The 19,206-nt window shown below is 42.6% G+C and overlaps 1 protein-coding gene across 1 annotated transcript; it reads left to right on the forward strand.

Moving 5' to 3' along the window:
• Window positions 1-37: 37 nt before the first annotated feature.
• LOC147156325 (SH3 and cysteine-rich domain-containing protein 2-like) lies at window positions 38-17,617 on the forward strand. The gene is made up of 11 exons (XM_086063708.1): window positions 38-412; window positions 6,467-6,854; window positions 7,435-7,529; window positions 12,107-12,191; window positions 12,290-12,402; window positions 12,476-12,539; window positions 12,629-12,684; window positions 13,436-13,524; window positions 13,876-13,927; window positions 14,796-14,933; window positions 15,350-17,617. Exons 1-11 carry the CDS (start codon window positions 323-325, stop codon window positions 15,446-15,448), a joined length of 1,269 nt encoding a protein of 422 aa, XP_085919834.1. The 5' UTR covers window positions 38-322; the 3' UTR covers window positions 15,449-17,617.
• The last annotated feature ends 1,589 nt before the right edge of the window (window positions 17,618-19,206 follow it).

Consider the following 19,206-nt stretch of genomic DNA (forward strand, 5'->3'; position numbering starts at 1 on the left):
TACGTCACAGGGAAATCAAAGTTGCCATCCAGCGCGTTTGGAGCGGTTGAAGAGTGAAGCCGGCCGCCCGGTGGATGACAGAGAAGCCAGCCAGCGTCCCGAATTGGACTCGAAAACGCATAAACAGTCGCATTATATTAACGCCTTGTCATTGAAGTCGACAACTGGCAGGCTTTTGTCGGGATACATGGTCTGAATGACGAGCTTCAGCCGAGGGAAGACGTCGAACTTGGACGGCTTCTTGCGATGTCCGCGTCGCGGCTCGCCTAATTTCGTCGCCAGTTTTCTCCATCTCTGACAGTTTTTTTTATTTTCAGTCGTCATGACGGAAATAAGCGAGAAGGAGAACGAGCCACAGCGACAGGACCTCCAGAGACCACCGGACACTGCGCCCAGCCAGCCGGAGTCCAAGGTAAGACCACACCTGAGCTGGGCTGGACCTCACCAGTTTGTTTGTATTGGGGCTTATGGGGGCAGCTGTACCTAATCAAGTGTCCGGTAACGTGTACGGTATCAAGTGCCGGAAGAGTTCATTCGTTGAGACTGTTCATTAACATTTCCCCCCCTCTCGCTGGTTGACTGACTGTAAACAATAAAAATAATATTGAAAAACAAAATAGCAATTTGATATTTTCCCTCCCTTGTATTTGACTAAATACTGGTTAATTAAATATGATTGAATAAATTGTGGTTAAAAAAAAAAGGAATATAAATCATAATTTTACATGTGTTTTTAGTCATTCGTAATAAAATTATTTTAACAATCACAGTAACGAAGCAAAGCAAAAAAACAAAAAAAAATAAGAGCTCATTAGTATTAGTGGGTATATCAACTTTTCTAAAACTCAACTGTTATCACTTTGAAATGTTTTGAAAATAAAATAAAGTGTATTTCATACTGTTTCCTAAAAAAAACAAAAAACAAAACAATATATATCTTATAATCTTCAAGTAAAAAAAAAAATAAATACAGTAATGTTTCGTAACATTATTTTCTTTTTCTTTTTTTTAAACTTTTATCTATTGAACTGCTTTTAAATTAAACAAATATATATATATATATATATATATATATATATATATATATATATATATATATATACAGTATATTTAAAATGTGTTTATATATTTATAAAAAATCTATTTTTTTACTGCTGCACTGCAGGGCATGTTTCTTTTTCTTTCTTTTTTTTAACGTATTATTAGTGGGTAACTAAATAAATTATATATAAAATTGACGCTCATGCCAGATTTTTGGACACCCCAGATTTAAGTTACCTAGACAACCATGTTATGTCTATTATTATTTGCACAAACGTGCAGTCTGTTCGTGAGGCTTCAGGTGTTACATAAGGACACTTAAGATGCCTTAATTCTCATTACCTGATCTCATGCTTGTACAAGCACAGATCAAACTGATTGCTGAGTGCCTATGCAGAACACTTTAGCCAGAAGCAAAGCAAAAAAAAAAGAAGAAGAGGAATATTCATGAGCCGAAATGGCCATATTAATATGATGCTTAAAGTGATTGTGTGCGGTACCCGGACAACGAGGCCTACGACCTACAACAAGACCTTGTCAACGAAAGCCTTCCAAAAAATCATAAGGATCCTGGCGGGTGACATTGTTGTTCTTGTGCTTGCCTCCAGACAACACAATGTGCGTAGGCTGACCGTTGAATTTATGGGCCAATCCCAGAGCAGATGTTTGCTGTGTCTGGCCTGGGCTCGTAATTCACTACAAACGGGCCGAGTGGACGTGCTCTCTGCGTCCTGCTAACCCCACTCAGTCACCCAAGGAAATAACGGCAACATACGGCACAAAACCTTTCTTTTGTTGTTGTTATGGTTGTAACTGCTCAGCCAATATACATTTGTGTACATAAAGCATTATACAGGGGAGTGATTGGCTTCGGAGAGTGTTCCATTCCTATTTTTTACTCAAGTCACAAGGTGCAATAGTCTATTGCTTACCTATGCTCATGCTGTAGTAAAGTCCGAATTACAGTAAATCATTTGTATAAAAAAACACTCTTAGGCCATAAATTTAAAACAAACATTTAACATGGCTGCGCAAAATTGGTATTGTTGTTAAAACCAACATGGACCAAGGACCACCTGGTTCTACATATTTTACCTAATAATTGATTGATTTATTGGAATTTGAAGTCATTTTTACATTTATGTAGAGTGGACCTCGTATCAAGCCTTGTGGAACACCACACATTTTCTCCTGGGAACCTGGGCAATTTTGACAAATTTTCGTTGAACCGTTAAAAATCTGTGTACTGCGTAGCGAGCTGTGTAAATGTGACATTTAATGTGAAAATCAGTGGACCTAGAATAGAACCTTGTTGAACACCACCAGTAATCGATACTACAAAGCTCTTAGGTTTATGGCGGACTTCTGTGGTCATGTTTAATGCAAGTATGACTGGCCTTAGAAAACATTTGAAATATTACCTCTTGAGACAAAACACGCCTTTAAAACATTTTTTAATAAAATAACTTATTTCAGCACACTTTTGGATGAAATGCTCTCTTTAGATAGCGACCTATTGCAGAAATACAGCCCCTCCCAAAATGCAGCATCCACCTTGTTTTCATTCGGGCACTATCCTTGTTCTTCAGCCTGTTTGAGAGGGGAAAAAATGAGCACAGAGACTCGTCTTTGCCCGAGGCTTCTATAAATAGGCTGTTGTGAAGAATGCAGGGATAAATTAATGATTGAGTAGTGGGAGTGTGCGAGTAGAGGGGAGGCAAAAAAAATTAATAAAAATAAACTACAATGATTTCCCACTACTCCCTTGCAAATATGTATGTGTGTAGATGTAGTGCAGTGACCTCCCCACAATTTGTGTTGCATACGGATTAGGCCAGCCGCAAATAGCGAAAATCCATATATTACTGATGCCCATTGAAATACACACACATATATATATATATATATATATATATTTATTTATTTTATTTTATATTTTTTAAACCCCCCAAAATTCTCCCAAAACACATTCCTTTCATAGTGGGGGGGAAAAAAACAAAGGAAATTATTTTTTTGGCATATTATTTATTAGGCATGTAACGAGAACAGCAATATCGCGGTATTGCGCTATTAAAATGGCCACAATATCGTCGTCGTCATGTCACGAAATTAAAAGCAATACGTCTGTTAAAAAAGCAAGGTTGTATTCCATTTGTGCAGTTCTAGCACCCTCTGGTGGTTAGTTTGTTACTGCAGTTGAATTTTAATTAGGAATGTTTTGGCTACTGCGGCGGTTTTTACACCCATTAAATTGAGCAAAACGTGCAAATATATATATTTTTGAACATCTCTGTTAAAAAACAATACTTTCCGTCCGCTTTAGTCGAACACAGCATTGTGAACTACATGGACCAGGATACTTTGTGCCGTTGAGCCAATAGGAGCACATGACATGGACGTTGCGTCACAGCATGGTATCATATCAGGTGCGCTCTCGTAGGTTGACGCGGTGCAAAGGGATTAGTCTCGCCGAGGACCTGAGCGTTAAATCAAAGGTGACCTCATTAGGCGTGACTCCAAGCAGAAAACGACCTTCCACGCAAACCGCAATGGGCGAAGCTTCCAAGCGTAAACCCGTCGTGGCGCCGCTTCCAAAATAGTTTTGCTCGCTTCGACTCGTGAAATCCTCTCGGGCTTTTTTGCAAAAAATGAATGGGCTTCTTTTTTTTTTTATGTATTATTCGTGACACATTTGAACTGTGAGATGAGATGTAATTACTGTTGCTTTACTTTAAGGCAAAATAATAAAAATGCAACCTTGTATTACGCTCCCTGCAATTGCGTGACGTGAATTGATGCTGGAGTTTGATAAGCCTCGACGGTCTGCGAGGCCTTGAAGGATACCTGAATGTTTTTCAATGAGCGGGTTTATGAATGTCCGGGGGCGGGGCCTGTACACCGTTAGCGAGCTTGTGTTTGGAGGCGAAGGCTTCAAATATATTAAAAATGAGCTTTAACTTTGACAACACTTAAAAAAATATCAATGATGTCATTGATTAACCAACATCAACTTGGCGTTGATGAACACCTTATTTCAAATGTCTGGTACATTTAATACACAATGCAAACGATTTTGTGGATTTTCAAACAAGGTAAATATTGTTTCATTTGGTACCACGTCTGCCTAAATAACATTTTAAAAAAACAACCTGAGTAGCACGTTTGACTATATGAGGAAATGCAGTCTACCCCGACAAGTCGCCTCCCGCTCCCAAAAAGAAGCTGACTGCGGCCGAACAAGCGGCAGTCGTGGCCCAAACGCAGCAAGAAGCTGCGCTCACCTCTCAGGAGGCAGAAGACTTGTCACCGCTTTCTTGCTCTGTTGCTCTGTTGCTCTCTATCCTCCGAGGACTTTCAGAGTCTTCCAATTACAGCGCTGCACTTTGCGCAAACCCGCTTGATGTGTCATGTAAAAGGGGCTGTTCTATTCCTATCGATATACAGTGTATATCCATATATATCTATATATTTATATATAAAAATGCACAGTCATGCTAGCGTTAGCAATCGCTACTAATATTACAAGTTACCTGTAATTAAGGTTAACATTAAGGCGGCAATTTAAAACCAGTTCCCATGGTGCCTTAATGAATCTGTTGGCATGCTTTGGCAAATACTCGCATGCATTTGTTCCGTATCCTCTGCGAAGAATATGACTAATTACCGAGACCAGTTTTGCTCCCTGTATATCTTTATGTCCAGAGCCGTATATAGAGAGAGTTTGGCCAACTCGCTTTCGGCAGGGTAACAAGATGGCGTCCTTATGCCGTGTGACCAGCAGTTGACCAACCACAGCGACGTATGGACGCCAGCTCGTTACCCTGCTGAAAGCGAGTTGGCCAAACTCTCTCTATATGTTAATGTCTGTATTGTACTGCCCCCAGGTGGCCAAGGCACACACACCAGCAGGAGCACCACACTATCCATTGAAGTGAGGCAGAAAATGTACCTCTCGGTTTCATTTATTTACTTTCTGTTGTGTTTATATAACATAAAATGCTACCGTTTTCTTTTCGGATCATGTGATTAGCTGAAAATTGGGGAAGATATGTTAATGACGCCTACTGTGACATCACAGTGGGGTAGAAGGGCTTGCACACAGGCACATTTTCAGAAATAGTCACATGACTTCAGATTTACTTGGTTTAGTCTCGCACCCTAGGGGCCCAACTGGTTGTATACAAGAAAAAAAAAGTCAATTTCCCATAATATGTCGCCGGTCATGAGTCAATGATTATGTTTTTATAAGAACAACTATACAATTGGGATGACATCATAACCGTAATACGGCAACATCCATTGATAAATGCACCTTTTGAAAAATAAAAATTTTGGGGTGGGGGTGGTTTATGTGAAGGTTGCGGCAAAAAGTGGGTCAACAGAGGCATCTCTTCATCGCTCACGCTAATTGGCATCTGCGCTCCGAGAGGAAGGAGAAGAAGAGCATCGAGCTGCTTGGATATCGATTGGACCTTTTGCACGATGTTGCGCAACGCTCAACATTGCAATCAACAGCACAAAATATCCAAAGGTGTCTTCTTGGCTTTAGTACAAAAACAATTGGCTAAATGAGCCACATGCTGCTTCACCTAGAGATGACCTAATTGTACGCACAAGCATCTTCAGGTGAAATTCTGTGCCTTGACTTGAAATTGTAAGGCAATAAAGAGGAGCGTGAGCCACATGCTGCTTCGCCAGCTAAATAAGTGTCCACCTCATCAACTCCCTGTTATTGTGGCCGCGACGAGATGAAAAGCGGCAGAACGGGCCGCGTCCGGTGCCAAGGCGGGCGGGTCCGCTCAATGAAACCAATCAAACGGGAATTTTTAAAAGGCCTATCGATTGGCGGCCGCTCGCAAGGGACGGCAAATTTGTGAAGTCAGGATGTCGGTTCAAGGGTGATGGAGATGAAAGAAGCCTGAGCGAGAAAGGACGCTCTTTGAAAATCCGACTTTTTGGACAAAAGTTCTTATGCCGTTGATCCCCTCCGTCCTTTCATTGTGCCGTTCTTTCTTTCAGACGCACTCAAGCATGATTCCGTCTCGTAATGTCGTCCATTGTCACGTTCACCACGGCATGTGGTCAGGTACCAATGTGTTAGTGAAGCAGCATGTGGCTCATTTGTCAGGGTTTTTCTACGACCTGGGATGCAGTACTTAATAATTGAATTGCCAACATCAAACGCGGCTTTTTAGCATTAGCATTAGATGTTGTTGAGACCATGACGGAACATTCCGGTTCACTCCGCAACCCATCTAGGCGGCAATCCAGTCAGGTCTGAATTGCAGTAATTGTCAACAGTGGTACACTAAACCTAGCATTGTAGCATTAGCATTCCATCTGTTTTGATGTCCCCAGCAACCCATCTAGGCAGTGTATTGCTCTACCTGACTTGTTTGCTAACACGTGTGGACGTTCCTTTCAGCTGCAGCGTCTGAAGCGCTCGCTGTCCTTCAAGTCGGTGATGCGCAGCAAGAGCGTGGACAACTTCTTCCAGCGCAGCAACAGCAACAACTTGCGGCCCCCCTGCACACTCATCATCCCCCCAGCCCCCTCGCCTTCGCCGCCGCCCGCCTTGACCGAGTCGCCGCTGGCCTACGAGCGCTCGCCCGCTCTCTCGCCAGCCGCCAGCCCCAACCCGTCGCTGTCGGAGTTGCCGCGCTCGCCCTCCGTCAGTCCCTCGCTGTCCCTGAGCGCCAAAGTTCAGCCCAAGTCTCCGGCGCCATCCACTGCGCCACTCAAGACTCACTGTTTCCACGAGCACGTCTTCCGCAGGCCGACCAGCTGCGAGCGATGCAAACATATGATCCAAGGTAATAGCCAACTACATACAGTACATCATTTCTTGCTTCCCATTTAGGGAGCCAATTATCATGCCTGATTTGCAGCACTTGTGAATGGTTCCACACCCAATTTTGCTTTCTAACATTACATGTTTTTTTAACACATTCTTCCTGTTTTGATTTTCTCTGCCACCCATTAAGGCAGGAAACTAGTCGAGCCTGTCCTATGAAATCCCATCATCCGAATACATAGCAACTTTTTTACCATAACTTTATATACATGAATGTTAGATCCATCAAATTCCTAACAATAAGATACCATACCCGTCTCTCCCGCCTAACGCTTGAAGTGCTGGTTCTAAAAGCCAATTCAATTTCTTTGGCATCAAACTTAAATGTATTTGTCCTCTTTTCTCCTTCCAGACACAAAGTTGATTTGCGCTTAGTTGTCAGTCCACAAATCTCACTGTGTGGACACTTTGTCTTGAAAAGCAGCACTGATTAATTTTACTCCAGTGCCATCTTCTGCGTTCTTTCAGGCCCAACACGTCAGTCAACCCGTGTGATTTTTGTCAATGTAATTAAGTAAGCGATGTGGATGTCCACGCAGGCAACTCCAAGCAAGGCCTGCGCTGCAAAGCCTGCAAACTAGCGACTCACCTGTGGTGCTCGTCGGAGCTGTCCCAGCAGCCATGCAATGGCAAGGTAAGGAAGCGGACGCAAGCTAACATCAACAACATCTACGGGTGTCGGGCCTGAATTGGAGTTCTTGTCAATGGTTCAACACCAACCCTGCTAACTTGCGTTAGCATTAAATGTTGTTGAAAGCATTAGGGGAGATACACGTCCTGTTTGGACTTTTCTCTGCAACTCATTTAGCCAGCTAACGAGTCGGGTCTGAATTGCAGTACCTGACAATGATTTCACCTCAAATGTCACATTGTAGCATTATTACGTGGTTAGCGGGCACAAATGTAAGAACACTGAGATCCTCCTTTGGGTTAATCTGCAACCTATTTAGGCAGCATACTAATTGGGCCTGAATTGCAGTAATTGTCATTGATTCCACATCAAGCGTCACTTTCTGACTAGCATTACATGTCGTTGGCGCCACTATAAAACAAAAAACAAAGAAACTGAGCCCTTCTTTGGATTTTCTCTGCAGTCCATTTAGCCAACAAACTAATAGGGCCTGGAATGTAATACTTATGAATGATTTTGCACCAAACTTAGCATTAGCGTTGCATGTTTCTGGAACTAGTAGAGAATATGGATGTGTGTTTTTGAGTTCTTCTGCGACCCATTTATCCAGAAAACTAGTCTGGTTCGGATTTTTACTTCTTGTTGCCACACCACACTTTGCATTGTAGCATTAGCATTGCATGTTGTTGGAGCTGCTAGGGAAAATGTCCGTCCTTTTTTGAGTTCCTCTGCAACCCGTTTAGGCAGCATACTGGTCGAGCCTGAATTGCTGTGCTTGTGAACGGTTCAACACAAAATTTGCATTCGGGCATTAGCCTTACACATTGTTGGGAGCAGCTACAGAATATTTGAGTTCCTCCGCAACCCGTTGAGGCAGCAAATAAACCCCAAGGATGTGCTCTCCTTCCTGAGTTGCTCTTGTGTTCTAGTAAGAGTAATCCGCCTCACAGTGGATGCATATTCTCGCACGGTTAATCGCGGCAGCGTGCGCGGCGACTCGCGAAACGCTACAACGGCATCTGGATATGCCGTAAGGGTTTCTCAAGCGGTTGGCCTTTGAGTCTCGCTAATGGGCTTAGCATGAAAGCCGCCGTCCTGTACAGAGGGGATCAAGTCCGCTTTCAGTGCAAATATAAGGTGGCCCGCAAAGACGATTAAGACACTGACCGACGTGTGAAAGGTTAGTAAAGGTATAGAATGAAGCATGAAAATGCCTCGCGTCAAATTGTTTTCTTATGCTCCTTTCCCGTCTTCTCACGGCGCTGCATTTCTCCCCTCGGCCGCTAAATCAATATCTGCCCCCAACCAGCTGGCCCGGCTTAATTCAGTGTGAAATTTGGCGCCTTTGAGGGGCACGGGAAGCCAGCCGTCGTCGCTGTCCTTTTGGATGGCTGCGCACTCATCAAAGCGGGGATTAGACGTTTCGGAAAGCCGCCGCACATCCGCATAACTTGCCGGGGAGTCGCGCGGTGAGCAAGCACACACTCGGAAATGTGCTGACGTGGTCATGAGCATGAGCTGCTTCAGCCTGAAATGTACATATCAAAAATTAATTCCGCGTAGGGGGGTTTTGACCCTTTATTTCTCACACGCGCGTTCTATTCTGCAACAGCAGCAGTGACACGCTTGTTATTACGGCAACGAGACTCGCTTGCACAAGCAGGAAAACAGAAGTGAGGTTTTACAAAATTGTATTTTCGCTGGTTTTCAGTGGGACGTCGTGCTGGCCTTTAACTCATTCACTCGCAGCCAATTTCACTGAAGCAACCCCCTTCGCTCCCAGCTGTTTTACTGGATTTTGATTGATTTTGCAAGGTCCGCAGAATATTGTGTTCTTTTGCTATAAAAACATGGAACCTGCCAAAAGATTAGAGTCTCTTCTTTCATCAGGAAGAAGAGTATATTTGTTATCTGTTTCCATTTTTCAACAAGTAACATTAGAGTATAGCTAAGTTTCATCGATGTTCACATTCTTGGTGAAAACCCTGTCAAAAAAAACATTTTTAACATTTTTAACTGATCTCTTATACTCTGCTGCCACCTGCTAGTTGTTTTTTGTAATAACTACCATTGCTTTAAGCCACCTCTTCATATCACAAGCTGCATCAAAGCCTTCTTTCTGTATTAAAAAACATATAAATATGTTTTTGGGAGTGAAGATCAAAGCATTAAAAAACCTATTTACATGTTTTTTGGGGTTTGAATAAGTTAAAGTGTCATGTTTTTTAAGATAAATGACACTCTATAAAACTGTTCTTAAAAAAAACTGAAATGACATGACTGAGTAGAATGTAAAAAATAAAACGGTTATTTTCACTTTTTTGGGGGGCTTTAATTCAGTGGACATTGTGCTGCTCCTTTTAGGTGTTGGTGCCTTAGCCACTTAGAGAAAGGTATGACAGTTGAAATATACGTCACTTAAAGAGAATGAAACATTGATGCTATTGGTTAGCCTGTCTATGATGTTTTGCATGATTGTTAGCATTAAGCTAAGCAGGCTTTAAAGCGAGGCTCTGTGGTTGTTTTCTTGAAAACCTCATCATGCCACTCGTGTCTCAAGGCACCACTGCATCATAGCTTTACGACACGTTTTGGGAAGGTGGCCATTTTATAAGAGTGGACATCTTTGCGGGTTTAAAATAGACCAGGACATAAATGCTGACAGCACCCGGGTGCATGCTCACGTTCAATAAAGGAGTGCGCCCGTCATTGTTTTTAATACAAGCCTCCAATAAAGCCGCTCTGTATTACTGCTGTGGTGGCATCAGCGTTGATTTAACGTAAAGAACAACAGCTTCATTAAAGAGGCCTGCTGAGCCCAGCATGGCCTCAAATAATCACCTGCAGGGACACAGAAAAGACATTACAAGACAATTCCATCAAATCGCTTCCAATGAGCCTGAACAACAGTACTTGCACACCAAACTTTGCTTTCTAGTATTAGCATTGCATGTATTGCTACCGAACGGGTATGTCCCGTTTACCCCCCCCCCCACCCACCCAAATGTTGACGTTTGACTATCCGTGACTATTATTAGAAAACAAGGTGAGAAAACAGGCCTAAATATATTCCGCGTGCTTAATAAAGCTCCCACTGATTTCGGGAACGCTTGATCGTCTGCAGTCTGTCAGCGGCTCGCGCGGCCATTTTTAGTCACGCTTGATCACGCTTGATTAGAGTAATGGAGATGCGAACGAGTCTTTTGGATGCTTCTATGTGGTGATGTTGACGTCGTCCCTATGGAGGAGGTTTTGGGGCCATCTGTCCAACTGATGACACTTCTGGCGTCGGTGCTAATGACTAGCGTCTTATTGTTGTCGTCCTCCTCGGGACAATTTTTGGTTTTGCGCTTTTTGTTTTTGTCAGTGCGATCACGCTCACCTTCGAGGGTGACCTTGCCGGCCCTAAGGGACAACAGCCCGACTATTTATGGCTCAGTGACTTCTACTCTGTGACTTTGCTGCTAGTTGGTCTGACGCCGTGGTGGTAAAATGGAGGCAAAATATCCTAAATTTGATATTGCTCGTCATTTCGTTAAATAGCAGTCAATGTCGCTGTCTCTGAACCGTGACTGGAACGTCGGGCCTGAATTGCAAAACGTGGCAATGGTTCAAACTTCACTTTCTAGGGTTAGCATTCCATGTTGGTGGATCCACTATTATGGAACATTTATTTCATGTTTTGATTCCCTGTGACAACCCAACTAGTCAGCAAACCAGTCAGGTATGAATTGTTAAATAGTTCTACACCAAAGCTTTTATTCTAGCATGAGCATTTGGCATATTTGCTCGATGCTTTTATTTTCCTTCTGCTAGCCCGTTTAGGCAGCAAACTCAGGCCTGAAATCCAATCTTAGCTCACACAAAATTGTGCTTCCTAATATTAGTATTCCATTTTGTTGGCGTCACTATAGAATATGTACTTCCAGTTTCAAGTTCCTCTGCAACCCATTTAGGCGGCAAACAAGTAGGTTCTGAATTACAGTACTTAATTGTTCTGCACCTTACTTGACCTTGTAGAATTGACATGACATGTTGTTGGAACTGCTATGAAACTTATACTTCATGTTTTGATTCCCTCTGCCTCCCATTTAGGCAGCAAACTAGTTAGGTCTGAATTGTAGTACTTAATAATGGTTCCACAGAAATCTTCGCTTTCTAGCATTAGCATTACATGTAGTTGAAACCGCTACAAATTCAGAATGTTGTCATACTGTTTTTCCTCCCCCCACTCCAAACCCATCTTGGCAGCAAACTAGTCGTGCCTAAATTGCAATATCCAATGCAGTATTTACTAGTAGGTCCTTAGCATTCTAGTATCACAGTATTATTACATTGTGTTGGTAGTGCTATAGAACATTGACTTTGTGTTTTGAGTTCCTCTGCAACCCATTTAGGCAGCAGACGTGGCTGCGTGCACTCTTTGAGCATTTCATGGAGCCGCTTGATAATCTATGCACACAAATGTGCCATTGTCACTTTTTTTCTGGCTTCTTTTCACTCTCACATCACTTCAGCCTTGCGCTGCCTTTCCCTTACCTGTCACCTCTCGTCTTCCCCCGCACGCCGTCTCTCTTCAGACGGGAGCTTTTAAGCGAAACTTCAGCTCGCCGCTACTAACCACCGAGTCGCTGGGCGTCGTCAGGGAGACTCCTGATGTGCAGGGTGAGGGAGTGAAAATGTCCGTGGGCTGAAATGTCCGCTGCTGCTGTTTATCAGACGTTTTGGTTGTCAAGTGTGTGGCACGTTTTGTTATCTTGTAGAGGCGGGCCATGCGGCGGTGGACCCGGTGTACGAAGCGCTTCGCTACGGGACGTCGCTGGCTCAGATGAGTCGCTGCAGCTTCGGCAGCATCCCCGAGTCGCCCTGCCACGAGGTTAGCCGTCCCTCGGCTGCATGGGTTGAGGAGTCGCACCAAAACTAAACAGAAGATGATTTCTCTTCTTCAGGCTGAGAAGCTTTCAGACAAGCTGGAGAATCAGCCAATCGCAGAGGAGGAGCCCATTCCAGGAAGTATGTTCACTTTTTGTTTAAAAGCTCTCTGTCGTCAACTTTTTTTTCTTAGTCATCGTATGTGTGTGTGTGCGTGCGTGTGTGTCCAGTGCTTACCCCTCCCGAAAGCGAGAAGGCAGATTCTGAAGAGCGTGTCAGCCTAAAGGTGATCGTTAGCGCTTCCTCATCTTCCTTTACACTTTCTCTTCTACTTCTACTTCTTTGTCCTTGTCTTTTATTCTCTTCTTGTTTCTACTAGAGGTAGACCGATGCTTTTTTTTTTTTTTCAGGGCCGATTACGATACTGATTAGTAGTCAAACAGGCAAGTAATATTTGCAGTGTTTGCAGTAAAAGAAAGATGTAAAAATTTTGGATCATACAAAATCCAACACAAAACTTTGTTTAAATGCCTTAAACATTTTCATTGAACAGCTTTTGTGTTAAATGTTAAACTTTTTTTTTTTTAATCTTGGACAATCAATGTATTTGTTTTCAAATTCTAATAGAAAAGTGCAGGGAGTTCCCTAAAGTTTTCGATAAATAAAGCTTTACAAAATGTCAGTATGGCAGAAATGTTGATGTTCCACTCTGCTTTTGTTTCAACTCAAAACAAATCCAAAAGTGTAAGAAGGGGATAAAAAGAAACAATGAAATAATTCCGTGAGGTTTACCCAATTTTCATAATGATCTATTATTGGCTGGCACTTAAAAAAAATATATATTATTAAAGGTAGATGCTGATAGGCATTAAAAGATAATCAGCCCTTCTATCCCTGCAGTAGTTTCTACTTTTCTTCCTTTTCCACCTTTTCGTGCGCCTCTTTATTGTTTTCCTCTTCTTCTTGCCTTTCTCCTATTTTTCCTCTACTTCTACTAAAGTAAGCTATCTGATTTTTGTTCTTATTTTTTTTTTTAGACTCCCAAGCGTGTAGATGTGCACTCCATGCACACCTACGTGGCGCTCTACAAGTTCCTGCCTCAGGAGAACAACGACTTGGAACTGCAGTCAGTTCAATTATTACGAGTCTAATTATACTTATGTATTATCATTATTTGTAGTAGTATGACCTGTGGCCCATCTACCTCCTTCACAAGCTGTTTAAACATCGGGCGGGATACTGGGAAGGACAAACGGTTGCGTTGATTATGTGACCGGAAAAAGGAAACGAGCAGATTAGTTGCTGGAGGAATGAGCGCGTTCTAACGTCCGTGCAATTAAAAACAAAACAAGAAATGGCCCAGACTCATGAACTTGAATTCATGTCTTAAATGCATTAACCACTCAACTCTAATTTAGTCTAAGATGATTTTTTTTTAGCTGATGCTAGCTGCTGCGTCTTGTGTTTTATCCTTCAGGCCTGGCGATCGCGTCAAAGTCACAGATGACGCCAATGAGGATTGGTGGAAGGTGAGTTTGGAAGCAATGGTCGTCATTGTTTTGTTCTCGCGGCTCCCGTTACCTTTTGTGAGCAAAAGGCCAACCCTGCCACTCGTGCAATCAGTCAAGCCTCCTCCAGCCCGACGAGGCGGCGAGACTTGAGAGCCACCTGGTTGCCTGGGTGAGTGGTTTCGCAGCTAGTTAATGCCTTTGATACTTTAAGGATTAGCGCCTCTGCTCTGCTTGCTCTGATGTTGTTAATTATGCACATGAATTATTTTTGGTCAAATGTGCATCATTAATAAAAAGTCCTGCATAAGTAAACAATAATAGAAATCAAACACAGGCTCCTAAAGGGGTTCCTTTGATGTAATCCTAACCATACCCTACCCAATAAATGTAATCTTATATATCGAACACTTGAACCACTATCATTTCCCTGTAATCCTGACCAAACCTTTAATCCAAACTCTACACCTAATAATAACCTTTACCCCTAATCCCGAAGCACTATCGACCTAACCCTGACTATTTAATCTGACCCCAATTTTTAATCCCTTACCCTCTAACGCTCGGCCTACCAAAAACATTTAACCTAATCCCAACCCCTATCCTCTAATCCTGACCCGAACCCACCACTTACCTCCCTTCAGCCCCTAATGTCAAATCCCCGACTCTAAACCAAACCTTGTAATCTCGTCCTCTAATCCAAACCCTGAACACTAACAAGGACCCCTAATTGCTACCCTTACCCACTAAAACCTTAACTCTAACTCTCCATTACTCTGAAGCAAGATTGCAGAAATGAGCCACATGCTGCTTCACCCAAGTCATTATAAAGTGATCATGTCTGGCAATGTGTAAGCGGTATGCGTTTTTGCGTTTTATTCATTCTCAGGGGAAAAGCCGCAGCAAGGTGGGATATTTCCCCGCCAACTTCGTTCAGCGGGTGCGCCCCGGCGAGCGAGTGTGGAAGGTCACGGCTGGTTTCCACGGCAACCGAGACAAAGGCCAGATGACGGTGAAAGAGGCCCAGGTGAGCGCGCACACACACACACACACACACACTTACACACAGCAAATGCATTGACAACAATGAATGCGTAAAAGTGCTGAGATGACTCATGGAGGACGGCATATTTGCATTGTGATGCATTTTAGCCTCATTTCGGGAAAAACTCACTTTTTTCCCAATGTTTCTTTTCCTGTTTTCTGCCTCTTCTCACTCCCAATCCGTCATCCGTATCGTCACCCCCGTCATTATCCCCCCCGCATATCCCATCCCTCGTACATTCTGCCACCGTTTGTTTTTCTCCATTCACCTTCCGGCATTGATTCCATTCCCCTCAATCCGATTCCCATCCTTCGGCCATTTTCCTTGTCCAACATCGCTACCCTTTCCAAATCCCGGATTATTCGCACCATCCCTCGCCCCGCATTCTCCCGCCGCAGATCTGCATGGGCAAGAACGAGGAGACGGACGGCTTCCTGCGGCTGAGCAGCGGCAAGAAGCGAGGCTTGGTGCCGGCGGACATTTTGCTTGAAATATGACGTCGGCTAATAATAAGTCGAGTAATTGCTATAATTAACCTAAATTGACGTAGGAATGCTCCGCCCCCAGCCCCCCCCCCCCCCCCCCCCACCTGCCCGACCCCGCCGAAACGTCCTCGCTGACGGCCGCAAAATGAACAGCCGGCAACAGCTTTGCTTGTTTTGTTTTCTTTTGAGCTACTTTTTGTGTCGCGCAATGTGGGACACGTAGCGTCAAGGAGCGCGCAAACATGGAACGTCAGGCTACCTCGCCGCTAACTTGGAAATAGGGCTGGCGGAAGCCCGACGTTGCGTCACACATAATCAGTCGTGTCTTCATTCTGTGCACATAATAACAATGACATCATCAATATCAACTAGAAAACAATTGAGGTGCTCTAGCGTCAAATCTCTGATGCAGTGGAACCTTCAAAGTGGAACACGAAGCTTCTTGGATTAGCTATTAGCTGCGAGCGACATGCTATTTATGTTAGCATCCGCTAAAAGGCCAAACATAGTGACGCGTATAATGAATTGTCGTTCACATTGTACTTTCAAATGTCTCAGGAAGTTGGCTAACGTCACACAGACGTGGGGAGACTTTTGTGCTCAAGGACCACAATTGATTTTTAAAATGGACAGATGGGCCACATAAAAAAATAGTAGTTAAAAAAAAAACAAGTGTGATCGAAAGTCACCTCAGTAAACTGCAGTCATATTACCGGTAGTCATTTTTTGCAGAGGATAAAGAATGCACATGCCTGTGAGTTGTTTATATTTAGGTATCCACTGCTTGAAGCCGCTCTTTGTGACAATTTTTCCAACAGCCTCTTTATTTGACTGTTTATGACTGAAACATCTTCTAATTAACATCTTAACTGTTCACAATCGATACTCCTGCAAGCATCTGGTCAATAGTTCTCAGACTGAATTTGGGTTTGAATTTCCCGCCGGATGTGATGTCATGTGCGCATTGTGTGCATGAAGAAGGAAGTGTGCAGTTTCATTTTTTTGGCCACAGGTGGCAGTAGCCATTCTAAATTCAATTTCCTGCATTGAGCAGCTTTAAGGGATTAACACCGACGCTATTCATTATACCATGGCATTATTTCATAGCATAAAAAAATGAATACATACATATTAATGAATCAAGAGTAGGAAAACAATTAATGCAATGTTATTATAGGACGCTTCAAGTCACATGTAACAAATGGGCCTTACTTTGCTCAGGCCTGCTTTGAAGCCTTGCGAGATTTTGCACGTGGTTGGAACTTTTGTGTCGTTCCACTTTACACCATCACCACACGGATGCACCTCTGCTCGTCTCGTCACACTAAATTCTTCAACACGTCCAATTTGCCTTACCTGCATAGATGGCAAATCCAGGTCCAGAAAGTAAAAACCCTGTCACAGTATGGCTTCAGCCCCGGGTGCTAGCTAGCTAGTTAGCTCCCTAGCAGGTGAACAAGCATCTGGGGAGCTAGCTAGCCAGAAAATAAAAACCCTGCTACATTTTTGGCTTTAGCCCCTCGTGATAGCTAGCTTAGCTCCCTGGCAGGTAAACAAGCATCTGGGGAGCTAGCTTGCTAGCACGAGGGGCTAAAGCCAAAAATGTAGCAGGGTTTTTATTTTCTGGACCTGGATTTGCCACCTCTGCTTATCTGCTGTACGGTCACATAATCGTGTTTCTTGTCAAAACGGCGTCTCTCGGGTTGCCGACGTTTTAAAATGAAATAACATAAAAATGGTGTCAAAGCAATACGTGTAAATAAAACATGGCTAGCCTTCTAGTGTCACGTTACTCTGAATAGTATAGCCATGCGGGAAGCAACCAATAAGGGCATTGATATCACGTTTATAGCCGAGCATCACTTACAGTTTTCATTTGCATTGAAACGTCTTTATCCTTGGCCAGTTTCACTCAACGATTCGCATTCAAAAACGCATTTACAACAACAAAAAAACATCTCATTTTTTTTGCTCCGTTTGTCACGTTCCTCTTTGCACTGTTTGTCAATTCACTGTACTCCGTTCAGCCTAAACACTATGCACAGCCCATCTAGTCGCTAGCTTTGTTTTGTCTACAAAACACGTACACAAACACACACTTGGGCTCAGGGGTCCCTTTTTTTTTTTTTTTGACAGGCCATATCGCGTTTTGACGTCGCCCAATAAAGTGCGATGAACCCACCGCGTGTGTGCGTGTTGTCATTTGTTGTGGGATTGCTGAAAAGCATGATTCGGATTCTTTATTATTATTATTTCAGGCACATTTTATTCTCCGCACTTTTTTTTTTCCAATGAAACAACTCCCACATAATACATCCGATTTACACACTTGCTTCTGAAGGTCTGATTCCTCATTACTTACAGTGTTCACACAATTTAAGGTTATCAAATATCAAATTTTCCCCAGTCATTTTTAATGGGGCTGACATTGAACTTTTTCCAAGTACCACTTTCCACACCCACTTCCATTCCAGCACCAAACGCGCATTCAACCCCAGCAAAAGAAAGGTCAATTAATTAGCCAGCCTTGACGATTCCCACCCGGAAAACCGTGCGATTGACAGCCATGTGATGGTGGCGCCTGTCATTAGCAAGTCGATGGACTAGCATCTTTCAACCCGTTTGTTTGCTTGCAGAGGATCCATCACGCTTACGAGCAGAAAAGTCGCCTGCTCGTAATGAGAGCAAGTAATACCATTAACTCCCAATAAAAGTCATTGGCGGCGGAAAAGCTGCTGGCAGCTCGTTGACCACACTTGCGCAGTGCGCGTGTGCGCGTGCAATTTCTCAAACCATGACCCAATTCTGTTATCAAACTGGATGGAATGCGATTTTGGAAAGACGCGCCGGTGGCAGAATATCAAGTTGCTCTGGCGTCTTGTCACTTTTTCAGCATTTTTTTTTTTGTCACTGGAGAAAGGATGCATCATTGGTCATATATATATATATATATATAAAAAAAAAGGGTTCATAATGAACTAATTAATGCAATATGTGTAATCTTAATTTTGTATTATATTTATTTTATTTTTAATAAATATGTACTATAAAATGCAGTACATAAGTAATTGTCTACATTAGTATTTTTTTTTTTAAAGATACATGATATAAAATAAAAATTCCAAATTAATGCAATACAAAATAAATAAAATGTAAATAATGGAATGCTACTTCTTCATATAAAATGACCAATAAAAAATTAATAATTTTAATATAGATTATATTACAAACAAGATCATGTTTCAGTATTTTTTTGTCGTTAAAAAACGAATTTGCTCCCAAAAACGTGTAAATACGTTTTGTTTTATAAGTATCCCAAATACGTATTTATACGTTTTTATGCTAGAGCATACAGCTTTGATGCAGCCTCTGAAATTCGAAGAACGAGTGAAGCAATGGTAGTTATTACAAAAACTGCCAGCAGGTGGCAGCGGAGTATAAAAGGTCAACCAAGGCTATGATTTAAAAAAAAAAGCTGATTTCCCCACAGTTCAAAAATAGATTTGTGAATAATGATGAAACTTAGCTAATGCTAATTGCTGCAAAACAGAAACAGATAGAAGCATACTTTTTTCCTGATGAAAGAAAATAATCTAATCTTCCATGTTTTTTATCCATACAACACAATGTTCTGTGGACTTTTGCAAAATCAGTCAAAATCCAGTAAAACAGCCGGGAGTGAAGGGGGTTGCTTCAGTGAAAATGGTTGGGAGTGAATGAGTAAAAAAAAAAAACAGTGATAAACTAGAATGGTCTCCACTTTTCATTTT

This window comes from Leptonotus elevatus, chromosome 20, assembly GCF_054856555.1.
Source record: "Leptonotus elevatus isolate MCC_2025b chromosome 20, RoL_Lele_1.0, whole genome shotgun sequence".
Lineage (NCBI taxonomy): Eukaryota > Metazoa > Chordata > Actinopteri > Syngnathiformes > Syngnathidae > Leptonotus > Leptonotus elevatus.